Consider the following 18,070-nt stretch of genomic DNA (forward strand, 5'->3'; position numbering starts at 1 on the left):
TCCTATCAAATGAATTACATACTCTTTCACTTGATGATAGGTACATTAATTGTGATCTTGACTAACAACTAAGTAACCATTATTATTCTGACATACACGGTTTCCTAAAAAGCACATTTTAAAAATTTTTAGAGTCAGAAGCAACACTAGCATTCCATGCTTCTGATAGATGGGCATTGGGCTGTTTTAAAGTTTTTATTGAACCTCCAGGTTGGCTCCTTCATAGGTGCCAACTGTAACCGGGGTTGGTTAACTTGTTTGTAATAACCACACAAGAAGCCAGAATAACTCTTTAAGTGAGATGGTAATATCTGAATGTTGAATTCTGCATTTACAACTGCACTGGAAGACTAAACTAATTTTAGTTATTTTTGGAAGGTGTTTATTCTGTTCTTTATGATTCCAATAAAGTTATGATCACCCACCCCCTCCTTTTTTTTTTTGAGAGAGGGACTTGCTCTGTTGCCCAGGCTGGAGTACAGTGGTGAGATCTTAGTTTACTGCAACCTCTGCCTCCCAGTCTCAAATGATCCTCCCACCTCAGCCTCCCAAGTAAGCTGGGGTTACAGGAGCACACCACCGTGCTTGGCTAATTTTTTACTTTTTTGTAAAACAGCTTCTCCCTATATTGCCCAGGCTGTTCTTCAACGCCTGGGTTAAGCAATTCTCCTGCCATGGCCTCCCAAAGTGCTGGGATTACAGGCATGAGCCACCATTCCCAGCTGAACCATGATACTTTAAAAAAGTTACCATGTATCATACATTCCTTTGAGGTGCTATACAGCAGCAAACTACTGGGCACCTAGGGTTTAAGCAAGAGCCTGTGTAGTTGCCTGTGATATACTCACCTGCTTTTGTGTGTTTTGAATTATTACTTCCTGTGAACTATTACTGTGCTATTTTCTTTTTTAATTTATGGTCAGAGAACAGAGGATGAGTAATTTTACTAATGAATGATTTTTTAAAAATAAGTGAAGTATTGCAGATAGATCTTGTGTTGGGAGAAGAGATTGCACAGACATGTACAACTCTGCTGGAATGAAAAGCAGTGCATTTTGTCATAACTTTGCCCCTTTGCCCTCTACCTTGGTTCTCTATAGCTTTGCTCTGTGCAGGGAAGTCTTGCTAGAATCGACAAGAAAGCTACATTTGTACAGTGCCACTAGTTTTTTGCAGTCAGAGGTTATATCATGGCCCAAAAAGAACTGGGAGCTTTTAATTCCATTAAAGGGAGGCTCACATTCTTTGGACTCTTCTGGTCCCTGAACCTAACTCAGCCACCAGAAGCTTACATTTCTACCAGGGGAGGAACAAAGCAAGCAGAGGCTGCCCAGAACACGCACAGAGCACTTTCTTCATCTTACTTAATTATTTTGCTTATTGTCTTTCTACTCGTAATAGATCATAAGCTTATGAGAATAGGAGATTCTGCCTATTTTGTTCATTGCTCTATTACCTGCACTAAGAATATCCCCTGGCAGATAGTAAGCCCTCAATATACACATGTTAAATTGAGCCCATCATTTACCCAGCATCTCCCAAAGAGGTTTCTTTACACAAACTATTACAGTACTTATGGTGGTCTCTGGGGCCTATCACAGGGGAATTTATCTGACTGTGATCTGTTTTTTAGATAAAACCTTCCCAGTAAAGTTGTTATAAAATATAATTTATAAAAATTCATTTAAATCTCACATGTTCTCATTATAAGCAGTTGGGTTAAAATTATCACAGATCTTCATTAGAGAAATGCAAACCAAAACTACAATGCGATACCATCTCACACCAGTCAGGATGGCTGTTACTAAAAATTCAGTAAATAACAGATGCCGGCAACGTTGTGGAGAAAAACAAACACTTATACACTGTTGGTGGGAGTGTAAATTAGTTCAACCATTGTGGAAGACAGTGTGGCAATTCCTCAAGGACCTAAAGACAGACATACCATTTGATTCAGCAATCCTACTGGGTATATACCCAAAGGAATATAAATCATTCTGTTATAAAGACATATGCACATATATGTTCATTGCAATACTACTCACAATAGCAAAGACATAGAATAAACCTAAATGCCTATCAATGACAGACTGGATAAAGAAAATATGGTACATATACACTATGGAATACTATTCAGCCATAAAAAAGAATGAGAACTCTTTTGCCTTCCGCCATGTAAAACATCCCTTTGCTCTTCCTTCATCTTCTGCCATGATTGTGAGGCCTCCGCAGCCATTTGAAACTAAGCAGCAGCAATTGGAGGCTTCCATTGAAAAGAACTATAACAGCATGCAAATCCTGCACTAGCAGCTGAGGTATCCAGGTTCTGTCATCAGAACTGACTGGGTGGCTGGCATGACCCGTGGAGAGGAAGGAAGAGCAGTGTGGTATGGTGGCCCACCTGAGAGCCACATGGGGCAGGGGAGTCTCCACACTCCAGCCAAGGGACGTGGTGAGTGAGTGTGCTACCTAGCCTGTGAAACTGTGCTTGTTCCATGGAACCGTACCACCCATGGATCAGAAGATCCTACTTTTGAGGCTACTCCACTGGGGCCTAGAGTCCCAGCCAAGGAGCTGTGCAGATTCTCAGCAGCTCCTCAGCTAGAATCTGCTTAAGCCTGCCAAGTTCCCAACTGAGGAGTGGCCAGCACTACAGCTGTGGCTGCCTGCTGTCTAAGCCATTTAAGCTCCTTGCAGGAGGTGCAGCAGCCAACACTGGGACTGCTGGCTGCCTAACACACTAAGCTCCCAGAGTGAGGGAAGGGTGGTAGCTATCACTGTAGCTCCAGGCCACGCTTTTCCCCTGCTGAAGCCAGGGAGGCTGGACGGGTTGGTCCCATAAGGTGTTCCCCACAGTCCAATACACCGGCTGTGGCATACTGGAGCCGTAGTGCCTCTTCAGGCCTGACCCTGACCCATCCTTCTCAATGGGTGGAGCCTCCCTGTAGGAACTCCAGTAACTCCAGCCAGGGACTCAGGGTTAGAACTCTGCTCCCCCTGTGCCTGAGCCCATAGTTGCAGTGGTAGCCATAGTCTCCATGGACTAGCAGACTTAGTCTTTCTTCCTGCTAGTTCTGAGGAATCTGGGCAGCCCAGACAAGTGGGTTCTCCCGCCCCCCCAGAAAAGCACATCCCCTCTACCAAGGGACAGACAACGTGATTTGTTCAACAGGTCCTGCTCCCTGTACCAGCCAACTGGGTGAGACCCTCCAACAGGGGTTGTCAGACACCCTATACAGGAACGTTCCTCCTGGCATCAGGTCAGTGCCCCTTGAGGTCTGAGATCCCAGAGGAGGGAGCAGGCACCTATCTTTGCTATTCTCCAGCCTTCTCACCTTGAGTAACATCTTCAGGTGCAGGAACGAACCAGATAACTAGGGTCTAAAGTGAACCCCCAGCAAACTGCAGCAGTCCTGCAGCAGAGGAACCTGACCATTGAAAGAAAAACAAACAGAAAACAGTAACAACAGCATCAACAGAAAAGTCCCCACAAAAACCTCATCCAAGGGTCAAAAGCCTCAAAGATTGAAACTCTTGAAGAGTTTCTCAAGAGAGAAACTCACTCAAGAGAGAAAGAATCAATGAAAAACACTGAAAACCCAAAAGGCCAAAGTGCCTCTTTTCCTCCAAATGATTGCAGCACCTCTCCAGCAAGCGCATAACTGAATGGAGGATGAGATGGATGAATCAACAGAAGTAGGCATCAGAAGATAGATAATAGCAAACTCTGCTGAGCTAAAGGGGCATGTTCTAAACCCAATGCAAAGAAACCAAGAACCTTAATAAAAGGTTACAGGAGCTGCTAACTAGAATAACCAGTTTAGAGAGGAACATAAATGACCTGATGGAGCTGAAAACACAGCATGAAAACTTTGAAAAACATATACAAATATCAATAGCAGAATTGACCAAGCAGAATAAAAGCTATCAGAGTTTGAAGACCATTTTGCTGAAATAAGGCACACAGACAAGATTAGAGAAAAAGGAATGAGAAGGAACAACAACAAAAAAAACCTTTGAGAAATATGGGACTATGAAAAAAGACCAAACCTATAATTGATTGGAGTACCTGAAGGAGATGGGGAGAATGGAACCAACTTGAAAAACACACTTCAGGGTATTATCCAGGAGAACTTCCCCAACCTAGCAAGACAGGCCAACATTCAAATTCAGAAAACATAGAAAACACCACTAAGATACGCCATGAGTAGATCAACCCCAAGACATGTAATCATCAGATTCTCCAAGGTCGAAATGAAGGAAAAAATGTTAAGGGCAGTCAGAGAGAAAGGCGAGGTCATTGAATCTCCCCAAATGCAAAGTCATTTAGATGTTGGTAAGTCTCAGGAGAGATTGTGTGATGGAATTATTACATGCTGGAGAGTTTGAAGCCACCTCTGGTGGAGAGGGTCCTTTGAGAAGTGTGGTCAACACAGAACAGTCTTCTAGGTCTTCTAGATTTTTGACTATCTTTATAAGGCTTTCCACTGTGTCACAGGACAGCATCCTGGAGGTATTGTCTCTGAACTTTTCCTCTAGGTCCTCCTGGCTCAGTGGTTTTCTCCAGTGACCATAGAAGGTGTCAGAGCGATCTGTGAAGATGGCTCCATCCTTGAGGGTGACACTTATTTCACAGTACAGTGTGTTGAAGCTTGGCAAGTTGTCTGGAGGGTACTCCAGCTCCACCTTATTGAGCAGCTCTCTCACCTGTGGCCTGTTGATCTGGCATTCATGGAATGAGGGGACAGTGATGCCACCATCAAGCAACATGGCACAGGCTACGTACTGGAATGAATGACGGGCTTCATGTTCCGAGTCTGGAGAGGGCCTATTTACATACTGGACTTTTGGAATCCTGAGCACAATTCTCTTAATGTGGTCAATTGGAAGCAGGGTTTTCTCTGCTACGAGGTGCTTTCTTACAGATGCAGCTGCATCTGCCACCCAGTGGGTAGATAAATGCGCAGGAAAACGCTTAAAGGCCACATCCTGCTGATCCAGCAGCCAACTGTAGGAATGTAGGTTTGGAAGCACTTTTGGGGAATAGTTGGCATAAAAGGCCCCAAGTCCTGCCTCCAAGTCCAAGATCTGCTTGTTTCCTTGGAGACCCAGCATTGCCAGAAAAGCAGCTTCTATCCCATGCTTGGCAGCATTGCCAATGTGGAGGGGCTTGGTTTGAGTGGCAGCATTTGCCATGGGCGCTCCAGCATGGGAAACAGCAATGGCCAGGGCTTCTTGGCACTTTGTCAAGCTAAGTCCTAAAAACTTGGACGCAGCAGCAGCACTACCCAACGTTCCTACCACAGAAGGGGGATGGAATCTGAAAAGCAAAGAAGCAGAGTTGGAGATTTACAAACCTTAACCACCAGGAGGCAGGATAGCATAGTCATCAAGAGCATCAGTAATGGAGTCACGGTCTCTGGGTTCAAATCTCATTTCCTCTACTTTGTTAGCTATGTGATCTGGGGAAAGTTATTCAACTTCTCTGTAGATTTTTTCTTGCACAATATGGTGATAGGCCAGGTATGATGGCTCATGCCTGTAATCCCGGCACTTTGGGAGGCCAAAGCGGGAGTGGCATCTGAGATCAGGAGTTTGAGACTAGCCTGGCCAACATATTTTTAGTGGAGTCTGGCAAAACCCAGACTCCACTAAAAATACAAAAATTAGCTGGGTGTCGTGGCAGGTGCCTATAGTCCCAGCTACTTGGGAGGTTGAGGCAGGAGAATCTCTTGAACCTGGGAGGCAGAGACTCCACTGAGCTGAGATCATGCCACTGCACTCCAGCTTGGATGACAGAGCAAGACTGTCTCCAAAAAAAAAAAAAAAAATTAAAATGGTGATAATAATAACATCTACCTCTTAGGGTTTTAGGAGTTTTGAATAAATTAACATGTTTACAATAGTGCCTAACACATAGTGAGTTCTTTATAAATGGTACCATTACAATTACTGCCAGAAAAGCAAAAGCTACTGATTGCTGAAATCTTATGTAAGAAACTGTGAGAGTTGCGGGCCTTGAAGAAACTGTGAAACATCACCACCTAGTATTTCAATTTACTCCTCTCCTAGCAGGCTGGAGCAAGTGGCAATAGAAATTTGAGACTGAGCCATATGATGTGGCTGACATTTGACCATTTTCGATCTGCAGGATGAACAGTCAGGGTTAGGATATTCTGAATGTTCTCAGTAGTCTGAGGGATGTTAGCCAGTCTCAGAGTAGATTCTGCTTTGAGGTTGGGATAAGGAATGCTCAGCACACTCATGAATGCCAGAATGATGTGAGTCATCTTGTGATGAGAGGCCCAAATTATTTCATGGTCCTGGTTGCACTCCCAAAGTCACGTCTTTAAATGTGAATAGAGTTTTTATTATGTGACCATTTATTATGTGTCAGTGTAGATAATTGACTTATCTACCTGCACTAATGTTAACATTTTCTGCTGAGCCAGCCTCTAAGTCAGAAAGCTATACAGAGATAATGATTGACAGATGAAGGGGATGTGACTGCCTTTTGATGGGGTAAATTCTCTCCATACCTCTTTGGTATGTCATTGGCTTCCTTGGCGAAATGCAGTAATTGGCCTTGCACTTCTATACCAACATTGAAAGCCAGCAGCAGGTCAAGGCCAGAAAACTTCGGACTTCTTGGGAGGGCTTCCGCTAAAGCTGTGAGGACAGGAAGGACAGCCCCAGAAGGGTGGGTGGCAGGGTGCCACGTGTCATCAAAATCCATGGAGTGAATCTATGTAAAGAGACACAGCAACAAAAAACCTTACATTTTTCCCTTAATGCAATGGCTTTGGATCACTAAGGACTTAGTTTAGTAATAACCTTGTTTTATGTGAGATTATCTTGATTCTCTGAAAAGAAAATCTGAGAACTGGCTGTGGTTTTTATTCTTTTTTTTTTTTTTCTGAGACAGTCTTGCTCTGTCACTTAGGCTGGAATGTAGTGGTACACTCAGCTCACTGCAACCTCTGCCTCCCAGGTCCAAGGAATTCTCCTGCCTCAGCCTCCCGAGTAGCTGGAATTAGAAGCACCTGCCATCATGCCTGGCTAATTTTTGCCTTTCTAGTAGAGACGGGGTTTCGCCATGTTGGCCAGGGTGGTCTTGAATTCCTGACCTCATGATCCACCTGCCTTGGCCTCCCAAAGTGCTGGGATTACAGGCATGAACCACTTCGCCTGCCCTGGGTATGATTTTTAATCACAAGGCCAGGCCCTGGGAAATGCTGTTCCTCTGCTAGAGGAGGGCAGGACCTTGGAGAGCAGTTTGTGAGCCTCTAGGAGCTTGGGTCTTGACTTGGTAGCCTGAGCACCCTCTGCCATGGCCCCTGGAAGGAGCTATATTCCTGTTTAAAAACAAAGCTGTAGAATCAGGTGGCTGGCAATTTCTTCCTCCTCCACTCTTTAAATAAGTTGCACTGAAAGTTTGATGTCACTTATTCCATATGAGGCCATATATTTTTGTACCTTTTTCTTATGAACTAATTTCAAATTTTTAGGGAAGTTGTAAGAATAGCCTAAGAACTTTGAAACTCAGCTATATTTTAAAAATTATTATTTTCTGTTTTAAGATTTCATTCCTCTTTATCCTAGCCATTTTCTTTTTTTCCTTATATTAAAACAGCAATAACCAGAAGTTCATTTAAAAATAGATTTTTATGTCTATTTGCTGTCACTGGTGCATTTCCCACTGCCTTCAGGACATTACTTTGGAACACACCATTGACTTTAACTTTCAATATCCTGAGCTATTGTCCCCATAAATCATAAAAATATCTCAAAACCTCCAACATGTTCATTTCCAAATTACATCTTGTAGATTACTTCCCCTGACACACAGAAAAAGCATAAAAATAATCTGTCACATGAGAAGCACTGATTTTTTGGTTCAGAAAATACAGACACTATATGGCCATTGTTCCTTTCTCAATAACTGTCTGTTGAACAGATGAATGAGTGAATGAATAAAGAGCACATTACTGGAGAGAAACTGGCCCCACAACAGGAAAACTGAGAAGAAATTGGAACTGGATATTTGGTTTTATATTTTTTGCTACTTACATTCAAGGTTTTGAATTGGGATACCTTAGGGTGTTTTTATCTAAATCCTTCCATCTTCTTTCCTCTACCTCACAATCTGTTTGAAAAGCATCAATTTACTGTAAAAACATGAAAACTGAATTACTACACAGGAGAGAGGGCAAGCCACTTTATCTCTCTGACTTTCAATTCTTTCATCTGTAAAATATAGAATTTGGGCAATTACTGAGATATTTCCCGACTCTTAAATTATTATGATTATCTAATAGTTGAAAAGACATGTAAACCTCCTTACAGCCACACCATTCACAAAAGCAGCATATGTGGGTGGGAGCCTGATGTCCGGCCGACCCCAAACAGTGCTGGATATGTTGGAACTGTAGATCTGGAACAAAAGCAAATCAACCAGTGATAGTGTGAATACAGCATACCAAGTCACCATTTCAAGAGTTATTCTTCATCTTTGGAGGTGTTATGCATAGTTCTTACTTGAACCTTTGTCACAGATAGAAGCCCTAGTCATTGAATTCCTCTCATCTTTATGGAATACACAACTTTCCCTCATAAAAGGTGGAAGGGATGCTGTTGCTTGATCCCAGATCATGATCTGGAAGTGCTCCAGGGAAGCACATCTGAAGTTGCTCTTATTTACTCCTTAGGGTAAATACCAGGGAAGATGGACTAACCGTCTATATCAAATACACCCTAGAGAGAGCAGGAGCGCTCATGTACATGCCCACTTTCTGTTCAGAGTACTTGACCAGGCTTTTCTCCAGAGACTAATGATAATAAACTGTTGAGATATTACTAGTATATGGGTTTTTTTCTTTATTTAGTTGTTTGCTTTTGAGACAGGGTCTGGCTCTGTTGCCTCAGCTGGCGTTCAGTGGCGTGATCTTGACTTACTACAGCCTCAACCTCTCGGGCTTAAGTGATCCTCTCACCCTCAGCTTCCCAGGTAGCTGGGACTATAGGCGTGTGCTGTCACACCTGGCTAATTTGTGTGTGTGTATGTGTGTTTTGTTTCTTGTTTTAGAGATGGGGCTTTGCCATGTTGCCCAGTCTGGTCTCAAATTCCTGGGCTCAAGCAGTCTGCCTGCCTGCCTCGGCCTCTGGAAAGCTGGGATTACAGGTGTGAGCCATCATGCCTGACTGTGTATGGTTTTAAGATAGCAACTTAGTAAAGAATATGGATTAATATGAAAACCCAGATAATGAAACATAGAAAATGATATAGAACAGTGCCATGTACATCAAGTGCTATCTATAAAACTTAGAGTAAATGTAACACATATGTATGCACTGGGTTTTATCTCTAAAGTAGACTTTGAGCTTCTTACCTTGCTGTATTGGCTGGCTTTGTGAAACACTTCTGTACTGGTTCCCAAGAACCCAGCACCCAGAGTGTCTAGAATCATCCTCTTGCTCCTCTGAATAACGCGATCTGTCAGGTGTCCCACTTTCAAGCCATGGATCGTTTTGGCAAAGCTTTCTGTGACAGACTTTAAATGGAAGAGTGTTAGGACAGGGCCACACCCCCCTCTGTACCTACACACTTCTGTTCTATAAGAGACTTGAGACGCTTTTGTGTAAAGAGTTTTGCTCCACTAGAATAAACCCAGTTGATCCAATTTAGTTTAATTTCTAAAAAAAAAAAAAAAAAGGTGTGAACTAAGCACCTACTATGCGTGAGGCAGAGGATGTGGGGGCACACAAGCCAGTTTCTGTTCTCAGTCGAGTTGAGGGGCAGGATAGCAAGCACAGGGTATGGCACTGTGTGATGGGTGGTGGTGGAGGGAAACACAGGGAGTTGTGAGGGGAGGATGGGAGGGACACTTTGTCTGTGTAATAGGGATTTCTCCTGGTGCAGTGCACTCAGCTGCTATTATGAGATACCTGCCAGGCACTGTGCTGAATGTCTCAAATACATTACCCGCTTAATACCCACAAGTCTCTAAGTAGTTATTTGTTGCAGGTGAGGAGACTAAGACCTAGAAAACTAAAGTTACTAATGTTCACAGCTTTTAAATAGTGGAATCTGAACATAAACCCCTATGGGTCTAACTCCGCAATCAGTGCATCTAGCTATCAAGTCCAAAATGGTCTGACGAACATGTACCTCACAACCACCTTGAATTCTTGCTGAAAATGAACATTTCTGGTCCCCACTCTAGATCACCAAAATTAGACTCTTCCCAGAAATAGACCCTCTGGAAGCATAACGCAAGATTCTGTTTTCATTAGGATCTCTAAGAGGTTCTTAAGTGCTCTGGTGCTCTTAGATCCAATATGGCACTCTCTCCAACGTGACTACCGAGCCCTCGAAATGCAGCAAGTTGCGATGTGTCATAAGAGTAAAATAAAGACTGAATTTTGAAGGTTTATTAGAAGAAAGAATATAAAGCACCTCGATAATTTAAAAATATTCATTACATGCTGAATCAATATTCAATACATTGACCAGGTGCAGTGGCTCTTGCCTGTAATCCCAGCACTTTAGGAGGCTGAGGCAGATGAATCACTTGAGGTCAGCAGTTCAAGACCAGGCTGGCCAATGTGGTGAAACCTCATCTCTACTAAAAATACAAAAATTAGCTGAGTGTAGTGGTAGGCATGTGTAATCTCAGCTACTGGGAAGGCTGAAGTGGGAGAATCACTTGACCTGGGAGGCAGAGGTTGTAGTGAGCCAAGATTGTACCACTGCACTCCAGCCTGAGCAACAGAGTGAAACTCCATCTTAATTAAAAAAATCCAGTATATTGATGTCAACATATCAATAATATATGGGATATTGTGTAAATAAAACATGTTATTAATGTATCAGTTTCTTCTTTTTTTGTTTTTTTTCACTCTTGTTATCAGTTTCTTCTAAACATTTTCTAAAATTTAAAATACTAGAACAATTTAAATTACATATGTGACTTGAGAACCACTGCCTGCCCTTTGCTGTTGGTGGAGACATTGATACTGGATCTCGTTATGAAAACTTAAGTGCGGTCATCAGATAATGGTGCAGCGTGATGAAATTGGAGGGTAAAGGTAAAAGTAGAAGTGAGGGCCAAGGCTGGGAGGTGTGAGATAGTGGAGAGAGTCTGGCTCCCTTCAGCTACAGAGTTGCGTATAGGAGACAGAGTTGAGAGGGAGAATGGATTTGCAGCTTATGATCCAATGATGAACATTATGTCATACTAAAGACTGTGATGTCAATGGGGAGCCAAAGTGCTATCTTAAGAAAAGTAGAGATATGGTCACAACTGATGTTTTGGAAAGATTCCTATAGGCAATTGTGTAGAGTATGGATTGGAGAGGACTAGACAGGGTCAGTGAAAAGACTGCTGCAGTAGCCCAGGCTCTGGATGGGAAATGGCAGTGCCATTGGCCAGGAGAGAAAACACAGGAAGAGGAGCAGCCTTCCGAGCAATGGTGATGGGCTTAGTGTGAACTCGTTGAATATGAAGTATCTGTGGTCATCTCACTGGAGAAGATCATTCTGCTTCTACCCATAAGCCAGATAGGAACAATGTGCAAGATTATTTGTATTTCATAAGCAGTGGAATACTCTACAATTCCTTTAAAATTCAAATTCTTCAATACATAGATGTTACATATTTTGTTTTCTACACATTTTCACAAGACAGTATCTCTTATGCAGAGTTAAAAACATCTACTCTTAGGTTTCTACTGCCAGGTTTCACTGTCTGCCCACCACCTAGTGAATGTTGAATTGCTTCCCTTTCTTGCTCCGGTTACTACATCATTGCACAACTTAATTTGTCTCTCTCAACATCAGATACCTCATTTTTAAATCTTAGCTGTAGGGTGAGGGGTTATTGGATTAGGGGAATTGGGGTGTCTGGGGTTCTCTGATACTGAGTTCAGTGCCAGGACAGAGCTACAGAGATGGAAGCCATGCCTAGCTAAATGTCCTTCAACCTGGCCACCAACTAGTCCCATTTATAGAGTCTCAAGTCAGGTTTATCAAGTCAAGGAACACTTGCCATTTTCAAAAGGATGGGCTTTTTATGTCTCTGAGGGTTTGGATAGAAAGGCAGGAGGTAGGGTTTGGGGTCGGGGAAAGCAGGAGAGAAGATGGCTAGGAGAGAGAAAGGATGCTGGCACAAAGTTTTCAGATTAGGGTGGAAGAATAACAATAATGTTGACTTTCACGCTGCTAGAAATTTGAGTTAAAATATTTTTAGGGGCAGAGGGAGAGAGGAAGAGAGGGTTAAAACTTACGAGTTTCCAATATTGATTGGATCCCTGACTCTAAGCAAAACGACCTCTTTTAAATCTCTCTTCCCAACCCTATAAGTCCCATAGTTGGGCTCATGTAGTGATTGATCATTCATCTCTTCAGGGCTAGATCTGACCCAGTGGTATCTTATGGAGGAATGTGAGACCAGGGAGCAGGTAGGAGGTGGGGTGGTGACATGGAGCCCTGGAGATAATTGCACCATCCGTCCATATCAAACCATGCTGCTGGTGATACTGGAAGGTGGAGCCCTGGAATCCCCTGGAAGTCATGAACAGCACACTGTGTGCCAAAGAACACATGGCTGTCCCTGACCAATGAAGGAATAAAGCATGAGGGAAATTAAATGCACAGTTTTGCAGCTGTCAGTGGGCCTTGTGTTCATTTATTTCTAAAATACCTTTCTGATCTGCTTGTCCATCTCATGGCATTTCCATCACTTTTTAAATATGGTGATTATTAATGTAAAAGTTAAGGCATAACATGAAAACCATTGACCAAATCAATTTCACAAGTTCTTACTGTGAGTCCTGCACTGTTGTAAGCTCTCAAGAATGACAAGTGAACACGTGATGGTTCCTGCCTCAAAAAACTTATCTTCTACAGGAGGTGGCGATCGTAAATAGATAACCAGAAACACAATCTGGCAGTGTCATAATGGACACACATAAAACTAGGCGGTCAAAATTCAATGAAATTGTCATGATTTATCTCTTTCCTAACTTCGTACAATAGAATCATTTATCTCATTTGTAAAACACTGACGAAAACCACCACGCAGTTAATTAGGTAGCCCACAGGTTATTAAGAAAAGTTAAAGCAGAAGCAGGTAGTTCTTAAAAGGAGAGGGCAACTGAAGAAATTGAGGAAGGAAGAAGTCCGCTAGAAAAGCAGTTTAAGTAAGCCACATAAAATACCACAATACCTTGGGCATCATTTTGTTGTAAAGAGGAGGTTCAGTTCAGGAGGAGTGAACCAGAGGAGTAATTTCTTTGCTGGATGTCTGACTGCCTTTACACCCTTCACTCCTCTTAAACGCATTTCCTTTTATTCTAATCCTAGAATTTCTATCATTTCAACACCTCCTGACTAGACTCACTTTAACTTCCTCTTTTTTTTTTTTTTTAATTTTTTATTGGATTTTAGGTTTTGGGGTACATGAGCAGAGCATGCAAGACAGTTGCGTAGGAACATACATGGCAGTGTGCTTTTCTTTCCTTCTCCCCTTCACCCACATTTGGCATTTCTCCCCAGGCTATCCCTCCCCACCTCCCCCTCCCACTGGCCCTCCCCTTTTCCCCCCAATAGACCCCAGTGTTTAGTACTCCCCTTTCTGTGTCCATGTGTTCTTATTTTTCATCATCCGCCTATGAGTGAGAATATGCGGTGTCTCATTTTCGTTCTTGTGTCAGTTTGCTGAGGATGACGTTCTCCAGATTCATCCATGTCCCTACAAACGACACAAACTCATCATTTCTGATTGCTGCATAATATTCCATGGTGTATATGTGCCACATTTTTCCAATCCAGTCTATTATCAATGGGCATTTTGGTTGATTCCAGGTCTTTGCAATTGTAAACAGTGCTGCAATGAACATTCGTGTACATGTGTCCTTATAGTAGAATGATTTATAGTCTTTTGGATATATACCCAGTAATGGGATTGCTGGGTCAAATGGAATTTCTATTTCTAAGGCCTTGAGGAATCGCCACACTGTCTTCCACAATGGTTGAACTAATTTACACTCCCACCAACAGTGTAAAAGTGTTCATTTTTCTCCACATCCTCTCCAGCATCTGTTGTCTCCAGATTTTTTGATGATCGCCATTCTAACTGGCGTGAGATGGTATCTCAATGTGGTTTTGATTTGCATCTCTCTGATGACCAGTGACGATGAGCATTTTTTCATATGATTGTTGGCCTCATATATGTCTTCTTTCGTAAAGTGTCTGTTCATATCCTTTGCCCACTTTTGAATGGGCTTGTTTGTTTTTTTCCTGTAAATCCGTTTGAGTTCTTTGTAAATTCTGGATATCAGCCCTTTGTCAGATGGGTAAACTGCAAAAATTTTTTCCCATTCTGTTGGTTGCCGATCCACTCTAGTGACTGTTTCTTTTGCCGTGCAGAAGCTGTGGAGTTTGATTAGGTCCCATTTGTCTATTTTGGCTTTTGTTGCCAATGCTTTTGGTGTTTTGTTCATGAAGTCCTTGCCTACTCCTATGTCCTGGATAGTTTTGCCTAGATTTCCTTCTAGGGTTTTTTCTCCACATCCTCTCCAGCATCTGTTGTCTCCAGATTTTTTGATGATCGCCATTCTAACTGGCGTGAGATGGTATCTCAATGTGGTTTTGATTTGCATCTCTCTGATGACCAGTGACGATGAGCATTTTTTCATATGATTGTTGGCCTCATATATGTCTTCTTTCGTAAAGTGTCTGTTCATATCCTTTGCCCACTTTTGAATGGGCTTGTTTGTTTTTTTCCTGTAAATCCGTTTGAGTTCTTTGTAAATTCTGGATATCAGCCCTTTGTCAGATGGGTAAACTGCAAAAATTTTTTCCCATTCTGTTGGTTGCCGATCCACTCTAGTGACTGTTTCTTTTGCCGTGCAGAAGCTGTGGAGTTTGATTAGGTCCCATTTGTCTATTTTGGCTTTTGTTGCCAATGCTTTTGGTGTTTTGTTCATGAAGTCCTTGCCTACTCCTATGTCCTGGATAGTTTTGCCTAGATTTCCTTCTAGGGTTTTTATCGTGCCAAGTCTTATGTTTAAGTCTTTAATCCATCTGGAGTTAATTTTAGTGTAAGGTGTCAGGAAGGGGTCCAGTTTCTGCTTTCTGCACATGGCTAGCCAGTTTTCCCAACACCATTTATTAAACAGGGAATCCTTTCCCCCTTGCTTGTTTTTGTCAGGTTTAGCAAAGATTGTATGGTTGTAGATATGTTGTGTTGCCTCCGGTGCCTCTGTTTTGTTCCATTGGTCTATATCTCTGTTTTGGTACCAGTACCATGCTGTTTTGATTACTGTAGCCTTGTAGTATAGTTTGAAATCCGGTAGTGTGATGCCCCCCGCTGTGTTCTTTTTGCTTAGAATTGACTTGGCTATGCGGGCTCTCTTTTGGTTCCATATGAAGTTCATGGTGGTTTTTTCCAGTTCTGTGAAGAAAGTCAATGGTAGCTTGATGGGGATAGCGTTGATTCTGTAAATTACTTTGGGCAGTATAGCCATTTTCACGATATTAATTCTTCCTAACCATGAACATGGAATGTTTCTCCATCTGTTTGTGTCGTCTCTGATTTCATTGAGCAGCGGTTTGTAGTTCTCCTTGAAGAGGTCCCTTACGTTCCTTGTGAGTTGTATTCCAAGGTATTTTATTCTTTTTGTAGCAATTGTGAATGGCAGTTCGCTCTTGATTTGGCTTTCTTTAAGTCTGTTATTGGTGTAGACGAATGCTTGTGATTTTTGCACATTGATTTTATATCCTGAGACTTTGCTGAAGTTGCTTATCAGTTTCAGGAGTTTTTGGGCTGAGTCGATGGGGTCTTCTAGGTATACTATCATGTCGTCTGCAAATAGGGACAATTTGGCTAACTTCCTCTCTAATGAATTGTTTTACTCTTCAGTGGATGAATAATTCAGTGAGGCTAGAATGTACAGTAATCATGATCTTATGATTCCTCACAGGCATCAGAAAAAGTAAATAAATTTATGGTAAAACTAGGATGGCCTTTTGTGCCTAGACAGCTTATGTCAATACCAGAAGAATATTCACACTCTTTTAACTAGGTATTCTACTTCTCAAAATTTATCCTAAGGAAATGAACATGGATGTATAGAAAATTTTAGGGAAAAAAATTCCACATGCATACAACAAAACACCCTTGCTTATAAGATCAAAAATTGGAAACAAGGCCTGGTGTGTTGGCTCGTATCTATAATCCCAGTGCTTTGGGAGGCCAAGGTGGGAAGATTACTTGAGGCCAGGAGTTTCAGACCAGCCTGGCAATAAAACAAGACCTTGGCTCTACAAAAAAACTTAAAAAAACCAGCCAAGTGTGGTGGCGCATGCCTGTAGTTGTAACTACTTGGGAGGCTGAGGTAGGAGGATCACTTGAGCCCAGGAGGTTGAGGCTGCAGTGAGCTATGATCACACCACTGCTCTCCAGCTTGGGTGACAGAGTGAGACCCTCTCTCAAAAAAAGAAAGAAAAGAAAACAATCAAATGTCCCCAAATACTGGATTGGTTAAGTAAAATGTGGCATGTGCAATATTTAAGGTACTCCCATTTCCCCCTTCAACTTCACCTTGTTGGTCACCATTGTCTAGGGTCAAATGTGCCAGCAAGAAGTTTCTGGCAACTTGAGATTAAGAACCTGGAAGGGCATTGGGGGTTAATGACACTTTTTCCTAGCTTGTACCCTACCTCCTTCCTAAACGACTCTTTCCATATTTGCACATCTCTGATTCTTGGTTCTCTGCCTGGCTTCTGAAATATAGTGCCTTCTCCCTGCCATCCTGCTATTGCAGGAGTCTGTTTCAACACAGCTTGTCCAGGCCTCTTTGCCTATAATCAATCACTATGATATGTCTTGCCCAGTATTAACTCTGCTTCTCTGGGCAATTGCCACTTCCCTTGGACTTCCTAGTCCTGGCCAATTGGTTTGCACTTACAGTGGGTACAAAAAACAAGTGATTTCAAATCTGAGCCTATTGTTCTAGGTATGATGGCACAATTTGTCTTTGAAGAAGACTGAATTTCAATTATGGGGGAAATCTCCATGAGACTGGAGGTTCCATTTCAATCCTATTGATGGAGAGTTTTGGGACAAAGCAGTTAAAATGCTCTGTGTCAAAATGCAAAAGCCCTTCTTGTGGGCAGGATATCTCTCTGGGAGATGAAGTTAGGTAATTGTGCTTGTGTTAGTTGAAGCCTGTAGAGAAAGAATGCTAGGGCTCTCGAGACAGGGCTAAGAGCAGGGTCAATGGGAACTCCCATGGATTGGTTGGGGTGGTATGATGGCTATAGGCTAGGAGCTCCAGGGGGAGGTGACCAGCAGGAAACCCTGCATCAAAGGACATAGGCAGACAGGTTTAAAGAGCAATGAGATCAAATGTGTAATTTGAAGCTTATTTTCAGCATAAAAATTCCCCAATGGTATCCTTATATCTTTAGGAACATTTGTTACATATTACAACCTAGTGTTAGCCATGTTTTGGGAAATGAAGGAAGAGGAAGTTGATCATGCATGGAATAGAAAGGGCTGGTGAGAGAAGCTCAGGGTACCCGTCAGAAGGAGAAGGTACCAGCAGCAACCAGGGGAATATAGGTACTTTTTGGTTATCCTAAGTAGGTCATGAGGAGTCAATGGAAGTGGGGTGTAATTGCACATACTTGGGTGTAGAGGAGAAGAATGCAGAAGGATGAGCACTTGGGGATGTTTGAAGTCTACTAAGCCAACTGCTACCTCAAGTGGGTTTCCTAATCATGTGCAGACTGAGGAAACCCAGACCTAGCTTCTGTGTTGACATAGTTGGTGGTTTTATGCAACAAGATACCACTTCAGATGATCTTTATTTTATTTTGGTGGATTCCAAAACCAGCTTCCCTTAGAAGGGTGGATTTCTGTATCAAAAGAACAAGATGAGTATTTTGGGGCCATTGTGTAAGAGCAATCACATTATAATATTCTGTGATTCATTGCTGAAGAGTCTACATAAATTGATGTTTAGAGTAATCTTATCAAGTTGAAAGGAAAGACATCTAGTTTGA

General features: G+C 42.3%; 1 protein-coding gene and 1 long non-coding RNA gene across 2 annotated transcripts in view; one reads left to right on the forward strand and one right to left on the reverse strand.

Moving 5' to 3' along the window:
* The window catches only part of LOC144578452 (uncharacterized), an 83,745-nt gene that overhangs the window by 16,468 nt on the left and 49,207 nt on the right, over positions 1–18,070 (forward strand). The window lies entirely within an intron of this gene.
* Positions 4,193–12,506, reverse strand: ACOD1 (aconitate decarboxylase 1). Its single transcript, XM_078333145.1, has 5 exons — positions 12,354–12,506; positions 9,390–9,656; positions 8,345–8,434; positions 6,540–6,745; positions 4,193–5,320 (listed from the first exon to the last, which is right to left on the reverse strand). The coding sequence occupies exons 1-5, from the start codon at positions 12,504–12,506 to the stop codon at positions 4,327–4,329; spliced, it is 1,710 nt and encodes a 569-aa protein (XP_078189271.1). The 3' UTR covers positions 4,193–4,326.

Source organism: Callithrix jacchus, chromosome 1 (assembly GCF_049354715.1).
Source record: "Callithrix jacchus isolate 240 chromosome 1, calJac240_pri, whole genome shotgun sequence".
In the NCBI taxonomy this organism is placed as follows: Eukaryota; Metazoa; Chordata; class Mammalia; order Primates; family Cebidae; genus Callithrix; species Callithrix jacchus.

Excerpts from the sequence above, each read along its gene's own strand:
- ACOD1 (XM_078333145.1), bottom strand. The coding sequence starts at position 12,506 with ATGGTGCAATTATCTCCAGGGCTCCATGTCACCACCCCACCTCCTACC. Across the intron at positions 6,746-8,344 it reads CTTTTGTGAATGGTGTGGCT|ATTCACTCCATGGATTTTGA; the intron begins GTAAGGAGGTTT and ends CTCTTTACATAG. Across the intron at positions 5,321-6,539 it reads GCCAATGACATACCAAAGAG|ATTCCATCCCCCTTCTGTGG; the intron begins GTATGGAGAGAA and ends TTTGCTTTTCAG.